At 32.9% G+C, this 11515-nt stretch overlaps 1 protein-coding gene across 1 annotated transcript; it reads left to right on the plus strand.

The window, feature by feature from the left end:
* Positions 1-988: 988 nt before the first annotated feature.
* LOC127080706 (probable LRR receptor-like serine/threonine-protein kinase At3g47570) lies at positions 989-6498 on the plus strand. Its single transcript, XM_051021011.1, has 6 exons — positions 989-1873; positions 2009-2368; positions 2454-2672; positions 2764-3173; positions 4185-5781; positions 6124-6498. Exons 1-6 carry the CDS (start codon positions 1159-1161, stop codon positions 6462-6464), a joined length of 3642 nt encoding a protein of 1213 aa, XP_050876968.1. The 5' UTR covers positions 989-1158; the 3' UTR covers positions 6465-6498.
* Positions 6499-11515: the final 5017 nt, after the last annotated feature.

An 11515-nucleotide genomic window follows, 5' to 3' on the forward strand; every position in this document is an offset into this window, starting at 1 on the left:
ATGCATAGTTCATTGCCATTACTAAAGCATGCAAAAAGTTACTATGGTTGAAGATATTTTTGTAGGAGTTTGGGTTTGTTCAAGACAAATATGTGTTATTTGTTGATAGTGAAAATACTATTTATATTGGTAAGAATCCGACTTTTCAAAAGTTCAAACACATTAATGTGAGATATTATTAAATACATGATGTTTTGGATGTTAAGTTGTCAGAATTAGCTAAATTTCACATGAATGATAATAGTTTTAATGTGATGACTAAAACATTATCAAGAGGAAAATTTAAAGTTTATCGTGATATTGCCGGTATGGCAATTTCTTCCAAATAATTGTGAGGAGGAGATTTGTTGGATTTGTAACTTGAACTTCCTCCACATATGATGATTAAAATACTGATGTTCTGCAATGTTTTTGTTTGTTTATATATTTGTTTTTTATCCTTATAGATTTAAAAAATTTATATTTACTAGTTTATTTTTGAGAATTAATTTCCCATACATTCTCATATTTAAAAATATAGAATTATGAAATGAAAACAAGCCAACTGTGTTATGTTTTTTGGAATAAGAATGGGGCCAGCTTCCTGCAGAATAAAACCAAGTCAAGTGTTCACACCAGTATGAATCAAAGGAAACGATAAAGTAAAGATAGCGTAAGTAAATTGATGTTGTTATTTGAAAACGTTAAAAGTTGTCACATGCTTATGTTTGTCTGATATGACACGAAGACAGGAATACGTACACTCAAATAACATTTCTAAGGCATCAATATGCTGTGAATGTGCTAACAAAAGCTCAAGTTACAAATGTGAATGTGAGAAAGATTTCAAAATCCAAATTGGAATCTTCTTCTTACATGGTTTAGGTTTAAATGTGTACACTTGGACTTTAGGTTTCTTCCCTCTTTTTTTTGTATATATCCATCATCTAGTCGTTATTTTTAAAATCTTAATTCAAAATAAATAAGTCAATGAGTCAAACATGATGGCAGAGAATCATTGCTCACAGCTACAAAAAGTCTAATTCTCTTGACTCTTCACATGGTAAATTAAATTTCTTAAAATCTATTTTCATTTGTGAAGAAAAAACTTAAATCTGTATATTATAATATTATATATCCTCATCACTGCTTCGACTCATAAATATATTATATTCAACAATGGCCAAACTATACTCTAACTGGCTCTATATTCTCTCTTTCTCACTCTATTTTTACTTCTTCACTTGCTTAGTTATGAGTACTAAAAAAAACATCACCACCGATGAATTTGCACTTCTTTCATTCAAATCATCTATTACTTTGGACCCTTATCATGTTCTTAGTAATTGGTCAATTTCCTCTAATTCTTCTACTTTCTCTTCATGCAATTGGGTTGGTGTTACTTGTGATGAACATCATGGAAGAGTAAATGCATTGAATCTTAGTAACATGGCCCTTCAAGGTACCATTTCTCCTCAGTTGGGAAATCTCTCTTTCCTTCTTGTTCTTGATCTACAAGGCAATGGTTTCCATGGTGAGTTACCACGAGAGTTACTTCATTTGAAGAGATTGAAGTGGTTGGATTTGAGTTACAATGATTTTGTTGGAGACATTCCTTTAAGGATAGGGGACTTATCAAAACTTCAATATTTGGATCTTGGATATAATAATATTGTTGGAGTTATTCCTCAATCTATATCCAATTTCTCAATGTTGGAGTATCTAAACTGGAAATCAAATTTCATTGAAGGAACTATTCCACATGTTATTGGTAAACTTGAAAGGTTGAGAATTTTGGATGTTAGAAATAACAAACTCTCTGGAATCATACCATCAACAATTTTCAACATGTCTTCGCTTCAAGAAATCCGTCTATCAAATAATTCTTTATCAGGTATGATATGTTCACCCCCATGATTTTAAATTACAGTTGCGTCTGCAATTGAAACAATCATTACGGTCGTTGTGATTCGTATTATGTTTAAAGAGTCGTCCTAAATATGTTTATTTTGTCTATATTGAACTAAAGGAGAAATTCCAAAAGGAATTGGTGATCTTCCACAGCTGATAACATTGAACCTTCAATATAATCTCCTCACCGGCAACATATTAATGTTGAACAACTCATCTTTGCAAATATTGGATCTTGGTTTCAATAATCTCTCTGGAATTCTTCCATCAAATGTTTGTCAAGGACTTCCAAATCTTAGATTACTCTATCTTTATGTTAATGATTTTTCTGGTAAGATGCCGAATGTATGGCGATATTGCAAAGAATTGGTAGATTTGGAGCTATCTTTCAATAATTTTGACAAAGGACCTATGCCAGCTGACATTGGAAACTTGACAAACCTTCAATCTTTGTATCTTACTAGCACCAACTTGGAAGGTAAGATAATTTTTCTAACACAATAAGTGTTTATTTATTAAGTGTTTATTGAATAATACTTTCATATTTTATATTACATATACAGGTGAAATTCCAGTCTCCCTCTTCAACATCTCTTCTTTGATAGAGATCAACCTTGATGGAAACCATTTAAATGGAACTCTTCCGGGCGAGATGTGTCTTCAACTTCCTCAACTTGAAAAATTTACTCTATTCGGTAATCGTTTGGAAGGAACCATTCCACGATCGATTGGCAATTGCACATTGTTGCAAATATTAACATTACAGGATAACTTTTTTTCAGGTAAATCCTCAAATTTCTATCTTCATTTTTTGGTTAAGCATTTCATGCATCATTTTACTCTCATGCTTCATCTCATGATATGTGATTTTAGGTTTGATACCTATGGAGATTGGCAATCTCAATCAACTTCAGTTTCTTCAATTGGGAAATAACAGTTTGAGTGGATATGTTCCTTCAAATGTCTTCAACATTTCAAGATTGGAAAATCTTCATCTTGAACTAAATTCTCTCTCGGGTATGCTTCCATCAAATATGGGATTAGGCCTTCCAAACCTACAACAACTACACATGTATGGAAATAGGTTTGTTGGAAATATTCCAAATAGCATATCCAATGCCTCAAATCTCGTCATAATTGACTTGAGTTCGAATGAATTTAGCGGAGTTATACCCAACTCATTTGGAAATTTAAGAGACCTTGAATCACTCGTCATAGGTGGCAATAATTTGACAATAGACGAGTCTCTTGAATTCAACTTCTTAACTTCGCTGACAATAGGGGTGTTCGTGGTTCATGAACTGAACTGAACCAAACCACATTTATAGTTCAGTTCAGTTTATAATAACCATTTTACAAAAAATGCAGTTAATTGTTAAAATGGTTTCAATTCAGTTTAAAATTACTTTATAACCGGTTTGTATTTATAAACTAGTTTATAATCAGTTTGCAATTATAAACCAATTTTATAATTTGAACTGTTTTAAAATCAATTTTTTTAATTTCATAAAAAATAATTAATTTAAAAAAAAATGAAAATATTTATTTTTTTAAAAAAACTTTTATTTATAAAAATTATTTAAAATTTTTATTTTTTTGAAAAAAAATCTGAATAGATATTTCGAAAATTTCATGGAAAAAAAATATTTTAATTTTAATTTTTCGGGGAAAAAAATTCAGAATAAATTTTTTTCGAATTTTATTTTGGGAAAAATAAATAAAAATTATTTTATTTTTGTATTTCATAAAATTTGGGAAAAAATTTCACTATAAAAATAATTTTATTCTGAAATTTTTATTTTTCAAAAAAAAATATTTTTTCAGAATTTTTTTATTTTGGAAAACAATAATTTTTTATTTTTTTGAAAAAAAAAATATTTCAAATTAAATTATATTTTTTTAATGAATAAAAAAAATTATTTTCAGAAAAAAATTATTTTTTATTTTATGGAATACAAAATATTTTATTTTCAGATTTTTTTCTAAAAAAACTATATTTTTTTATAATTTTATTTTAATTTTTAATAAAATATTTTTAATTTTTCATAATTATAAATATTTTTAATTTCTATTTTTTTTCACTCTCAATAATTTTTCTTTTTTTTATTAAAAAAATTATAACTAAAGCAGTTTATAAAAGAAAACTAATTATGAACCGGTTTTAAACTGAATTATAATTGGTTAATTTAAATGGTTCAGTTCATTAACCATTCAAGTGGTTTAGTTATTTTATGGTTCAATGCAATTCAGTTTAGACATATAATTTGGTTAACCATATTTTTGCACACCCCTAGCTGACAAGTTGCAGAAACTTGAAACATCTTGAAATTTCAGAGAATACTTTGCCATTAAAACTTCCCAAGTCCATTGGAAACCTATCTTTAGAACACCTTTGGGCAAATTCTTGTGGAATTAAAGGAAACATTCCACTAGAAATCGGAAACATGAGCAACTTGGTTCGATTATCTCTGAGTAAGAATGATTTAATTGGACAAATCCCTAGTACAATTAAAGAGTTACAGAAACTTCAATCTTTAGGCCTTGACTACAATGGACTTGAAGGATCTATAATTGATGAGCTTTGTGAAATTAGGAGTTTGAGTGAGTTGAATTTAACAAGTAACAAGTTTTTTGGAGTGTTACCAACATGTTTGGGAAATATGACTTCTCTTAGAAAGTTTCACATTGGATCTAACAGGTTATCCTCTTCAATACCTTCCTCCTTTTGGAATCTCAAAGATATTTTAGAGGTAAACTTATCCTCTAATGCTTTAATTGGAAATCTTCCATTTGAGATTAAGAATTTGAGAGCTCTTGTGCTATTAGATTTGTCAGAAAATCAAATTTCAAACAACATTCCAACAACCATAAGTTTCTTGACAACTCTAGAAACTCTCTCCTTAGCAAATAACAAATTGGAAGGACTTATTCCAAAATCACTTGGTGAAATGGTAAGTTTGAGCTTCTTGGACTTGTCTCACAATCATATAACCGGTATGATCCCGAAATCTTTGGAGTCACTATCTTATCTTAAATACATGAATGTTTCATACAACAGATTGCAAGGAGAGATTCCGAATGGAGGACCTTTCAAGAAGTTTACATCTCAATCTTTCATGAGTAATGAAGCACTTTGTGGTAGTACTCACTTTCAAGTACCTCCATGTGATGAAAAAATTAGGAAAAAGTCAATGAAAAAGATGATATTAATCATATGCATATCATCCATAATTGTTGTGTTAGGCCTTGTGGCTATTGCATGCATAATAGTTCAAATGTTCAAAAGGAAAAAAGTTGAAAATCCAGTTGAAAGAGATTTATCAACTAATTTAGGGGTTTCAAAAAGGATCTCCTATAATGAACTTGTGCAAGCAACTGATGGATTTAGTGAGAGTAACTTGCTTGGAAAGGGTGGTTTTGGATCTGTGTATCAAGGAATGCTTTCTAGTGGGAAGATGGTAGCAGTTAAAGTACTTGACTTGAAATTGGAAGTTGCATCAAGAAGTTTTGATGCGGAATGCAAGGCAATGCGCAATCTTCGGCATCGAAATCTTGTTGAGATTATTACTAGTTGTTCAAATGTCAATTTCAAATCTTTGGTGATGGAGTTTATGTCAAATGGGAGTTTGGAAAAATGGTTATACTCAGATAACTATTTTTTGGATTTCTTGCAAAGGTTGAATATAATGATAGATGTTGCATCTGCATTGGAGTATCTCCATCATGGTTCTTCAATACCAGTGGTTCATTGTGATCTGAAGCCTAGTAATGTGTTACTTGATAAAAATATGGTGGCACATGTGAGTGATTTTGGCATTTCTAGACTCTTGGATGAAGGACATTCTAAAACTCATACAGGGACTCTAGCCACTCTTGGCTATGTTGCACCAGGTAATTATTCTCTTCTAACTCATAAGTTGATTATAATAGTTTGAACTCATATTCAGAATCGCCCTAAGCTTTCAAAAGCAATGTGTAAGATAGTTAGGGTCTAAATGTGCGAAGCAAATAAGGGCCTTTTTTAACTACAATTTAATCGTATCAGATTTGAGACTCATGCAGTAGTCCGCCTTACACACCCTTAAAGACACCTGCTTAAAGTTAGTAGCCAAATTTATATCTAACTAAATAGATACTTTGCAAAAACGAATACTCTCCTTCCTAACAATTTGTAAATCATTTTCATTGTATTTGAGAAATATTTAATAACTAGTTGTTAATATTGACATGTAGAGTATGGTTCTAAGGGAGTCATTTCGGTTAAAGGAGATGTATATAGCTATGGAATAATGCTAATGGAAATCTTCACAGCAAAGAAGCCAACAAATGAAATGTTTGCAGAAGAATTAACATTGAAAACTTGGATTAGTGAATCAATGGCCAGTTCAACCATGGAAGTTGTGGATTTCAATTTAGTCTCTCAACATGATAAAGAAATTCATGAATTTTTAGCTCATGTGTCGTCTATTTTGGCTTTAGCATTGAGGTGTTGCGAAGACTCACCTGAGGCACGGATTAATATGATTGATGTAAGTGCATCATTAATCAAAATCAAGACCTTATTCATCCATTGAAAGACAAAATCATGAAATAAAACTACATATTGAATTATAAATCGCATATTACCTGAAAAAAATCCCTTTATTCTTCTATGTTTCCAATAATATTTGAATATAAATGCAACATAAAACATTATTTAATTTCATATTATATGTGGTTACACATAAAAGTAAAGAATTTGTTAGCTGAAATAGACAACAAAACAATTTAGTGTTGGCCATGTTCTCTCAACCAATCTAAAGCTAGGCGAGTGCAAGTTCAATCAAATGTGAAGAAGATGAATCTTAATCAATTATAATTAGGTCTACAAAGATCATGGAAGTGATAGAATCATTCAAAACTCAGTAGGAATTCATAATTGAAAATTTTACCCATGCTCTATGTTTATAGAGTCACTAACCAAAGAAAGCAAAAAGAAAGGAAACACATTTTGAGGCAGTCTCACATGCGTGGATAAGAAAAAGTGGAAAATACCATGAATTTATAGAATCATGTATGTTAAAAAGAGTGAGAGTGAGAGATATTTGAATAAAATTGTGTGTTTGAATAATATTACGGAGATTGTAATATATAGTGAATATGATATTTTGGACGGAACTCTAATCTTATAGGGATAGTTTCATCTTTCGACAGAGTTGCGTATGTTGTAGTCGAAGTTTGTTCAAGCATGCAGGAGTTGAAGATGTGCATGTTGTAGTCGAAGCATGTTCTAACATGCAATTGTATAAGTTAGCTTGTTGCTTAAGTTAGCTTAGTGTTTAAGTTAGTTTATAGTCTATAAATAGACTGCTCTCTCAGGTTTTTGAGAGAGGGTTAAACGTTGATTGTTGTTATTCACTTGTAACCTTTTCCCTAATTGAAAAAGTGAATAGAAAAACGGTTTTAAGCAATTATTGTTCTTCTTCTTCCTTCTTCTCTCTCTTTCGTAAACCTAAAAGGGTTTCTTGCGTTTTTATTTATTCTTGGCGCGGCATTTGTCACAACAAACTGGTGCGGTGAGCGTGGACTAGATGCCGTCAACAAAGTATGATATTGAGAAATTCACTTGTGTGAATGATTTCGGTTTGTGGCGCTTGAAGATGCAAGCCCTACTGGTTCAATAGGGTTTGTTAGAAGCGTTGAAAGGATCAAAAAAGATGGATGTTTCCCTAACAAAGAAGGAGAAGACGACGATGGATGTTGAGCCTTGGTGATAACACTACTACGGAAAACACATATCACAACGGTGTGATTGTATGTATGATGATTTCCACCACGGTCGTGGGAATGTGATTATAAGTCAAGTAGCGCGCTACCTACGACAACAGTTACTTTAAAAAACCGTCATTGTATGTCCCAACCTATCACAACGGTTATTTTAAACAACCGTTGTTGTATGTCTTTTACTCCCTCCGTTCCTTTTTAAGTGTCATTTTTTAACTTTTTACACATACCAAGAAAACTAATCATTATTGTTACTTTTCGAACAATAATTCTTCTTTTACCTATAATACCCTTAATTATTTATTACATTCATTTTACTTTTTCTCACTCTTTAATAATCCCCAAGGGGTAATTTTGACAAAAATGCAATTAATACTACCTTAAACTTTGCAAGTGACAACAATAAGAACCACAACAAGAATAACAACAAGAACAACAAAAACAACAACAACAACATCATCAGTAACAACAACAACAACAAAAAGAACAACAACAAGAACAACGACAACTAACATTGCTAACTTGAATCCATGCTTTCCTTGTCTCATTCAAGTTGGAGATGAGAGGTGATGGAGTTCTAAAATTTGTTAATGAAAGAAATGATATTTTCGAGTTTTGTTTATGGAAGAAATGATGTTTTCGAGCTTGGTTTAGTGGAGAAATAAAGTGTCGTAAATGGAAGAACATGTATGGAGGTAGAAGATGAAGTTCGTCTAAGTTGGAAGTTCATCTAAGTTTTAGGTTTCACTCAGATCACTAAAGGTAGTGTCTTCAGCGCTCATACTTACTAGATGAACGATAAAGATTTATTTAAGAACTGCGAAGAAACTTAATAAGCAGACTTAAAAATAAATAAAAACAAAATGGTAGGTTCCACCTATCATAACGGGTACTTTAAACAACCATTGTCGTGTGTCTCAACCTATCACAACGGTTACTTTAAACAACATTTGTTGTATGTCTTTTAGTAAATAAATAAAAATTAAATTGTAGGTGTTAGGATTCAAACTCATGACCAGACGCCACTTTTCACCATAGTTGGAGGTTTCAACCGTGGTGAATAATGGATTAAAAATAAATAAAAAACAAAATTGTAGGTGCTAGGATTCGAACGCATGACCATGCGCCACTTTTCACCGCGGTTGATACCTATGATCGTTGTGAAATTTCTTTTAGTAAATACAAAAAAACGTCAAAAAAAAGTTATTACCACAGTTAACAGGAAGATCGTTGTAAAATGGGTGTTATGAAAGGTCTATTTTGTAGTAATATAAGGTTCTTCGGAAGGTCTAGAAGGACAAGACGACAACATGTGTGTGAAGAAAACTTGAAGGGTTGTACATGACAAAATCCCTGGTAAATCGTTTGTACCTGAAGCAGGTTTGCATTCATTCAAGATGAGTGAAGATAGAGTCTTGATGGAGCAGTTGGATATGTTCAACAAGCTGATTCTTGATCTGGAGAATGTCGAGGTTAGCATCGATGATGAAGATCAAGCGTTGTTATTGTTGTGTTCTTTTACCTAAGTCTCATGCTCATTTTAAAGAAACTCTTTGTATGAAAGAGATTCCCTAAACTTTGAAGAAGTTCAATCAACCTTGTACTCTAAGGATTTGAATGATGGAAAGAAGCATAAGTTATCGTTTGTGGGTAAAGGTTTGTCCGTTAAAGGGAAATTCTTGAAGAAAGATGGAAGGTTTGAGAAGAAGAAGGGTAAAGGTCAGTAAAAGTCTTATAATGGTGATACCCCTAGAACTAGATGTTACCACTGTAAGAAGGAAGGTCATACAAGAAACGTTTGCCTTGAACGTCTAAAATATCATGGTTGTAAGGATAATGGGAATGCAATCATTGTTCAAGATGATTTTAAATCGTCTGATGTTTTGGTAATTTCGAGCAGCAATTCTTGCAAGGAATGGATCATGGATTCATGTTGCATTTGGCACATGACTCCAAACAAATATGTGTTTGAGGAATTAGGAGATCAAGATGGTGGATCAGTTTTGCTGGGAAACAATAGAGCCTGAAAGATATCAGGAATTGGATCTATGAGATTCAAGTTCCATGATGAGTAAATAAAGCTAGTGACTGATGTAAGGTATGTATCTGATCTAAAGAGAAATTTGATTTATCTTGGTGAATTCAACAAGAAGGGACATGTTTTCAAAGGAGGGCATTGCATCCTCAGAGTCATGAAGGGTTCGAAGGAAGTCTTGAGAGGCAGGAAGAAACAAGGCTTGTATACCCTCAAGACTGAGGTTGTAAGTGGATCAGCAGATTTTGCCTACATGAAACCTGTGTCGAAGACAGAACTCTGGCACATGAGATTGAGCCATGTCAGTGGAATGGGTCTTGTTGAATTGGGGAAACAGAATCTCCTAGGAGGTGACAAGGTAGAAAAGCTATAATTTTGTGAACCTTGTGTGTTTCGTAAATCCTGCATAGTCAACTTTAACAAAGGCAAACAAAGAACACATGGATCCCTTGATTACACTCATGTTGATATTTAGGGGCCTGCAAGGAATCCTTCACACTCAGGTGCAAATTATTTTCAATCCATAGTTTCTGATTATTCCAGAAAGTTGGGTATTCATCCATAAGACTCTGTTCGAAAATCATACTGGAAGGAAGGTTAAGAGGTTAAGAACCGATAATGGCTTTGAGTTCTACAATGAAGCTTTTGACAGTTACTGTAGTATGTCTGGTATTGTAGGGCACAAGACTACTGCGTGTACTCCTCATCAAAATTTCATGGATGAGAGATTCAATCGAACAATACTGGAAAAGGTTAGATGTTGTTGGTTAGTGCTAGATTGAAGTAGGTGTTTTGGGTCGAGGCTGTTGTGACTGCAACATACCTGATAAATAAGTTTCCCATGACTGCCTTAGGGATGAAGACACATGAAGAAGTCCGGTCATAACATCCATCCAATCTCAACAAACTTAGAGTATTTGGTTGTGTAACATATGCTCACATTAGGCAAGACAAAGTCAAACCTAAAGCTATGATATGCATGTTCCTTAGGTATCATGAATGAGTCAATGCCTATAGATTATGGTGCCTAGGACTAGGTCAGATAAGGTGTATCACAAGTCGTGATGTAGTTTTCAGTGAAGCATAAATGGCGTTCAATAAAACTGATGATGTTGGTCGAAATATGATTATCTTTGTAGAGGAGCTGGAACAGGAAGAGATTCTTGTTAAGGTAGAGCATATTTATGCTGAATTGCATAACTTATATGAAGTTGAAGAACAAGCATAAGTTGTTGATGAAGATGAGGAGATTGATAATGAATACCTACTGGAAAGAGACAGGTTTAGCACAATTCTAATCATACGATTGACAAGCATCTCTCTCTTCACAAAGCAATACAACAAAGCAAGGGCTACATCAACAACGTATCAATCATGAATCAAGTTGTACGATACGAGCCTTAAGTAATGGAGAAGAAGTGGGACTGGAGTATTCCTACCCCCATTATGAGTATCTTTGGGTATGAGACGTATGACTCATCGCTCATCGTATTCACCTCTATTCATAGACTTTAGTGCAATTCGGATCGAACGATTGATAAGGTCTTCATCAACACAAGAAACAACTACAAAGGTTCTCCTCTCTCCACTTGAAAGTTAAGACGAGAGTTACATGCCATGAGCCTTAAGTGGTAAAGAAGGAATGAGACTGGAGCTTTCCTACGCTCATTCTGGATATCTTTGGGTGCGAGACGTTTGGCTCGTTGCTTATCGTATCCACCTTTACCCATCGACTTTAGTGTGATTCTTATCAAACAACTATCAAGTCTTCTCCATTCTAATCATTTCAATTCGATCATTCAATCTCATTCTTTTGCCTCCAATCAT

This window comes from Lathyrus oleraceus, chromosome 1 (assembly GCF_024323335.1).
Source record: "Lathyrus oleraceus cultivar Zhongwan6 chromosome 1, CAAS_Psat_ZW6_1.0, whole genome shotgun sequence".
Lineage (NCBI taxonomy): Eukaryota > Viridiplantae > Streptophyta > Magnoliopsida > Fabales > Fabaceae > Lathyrus > Lathyrus oleraceus.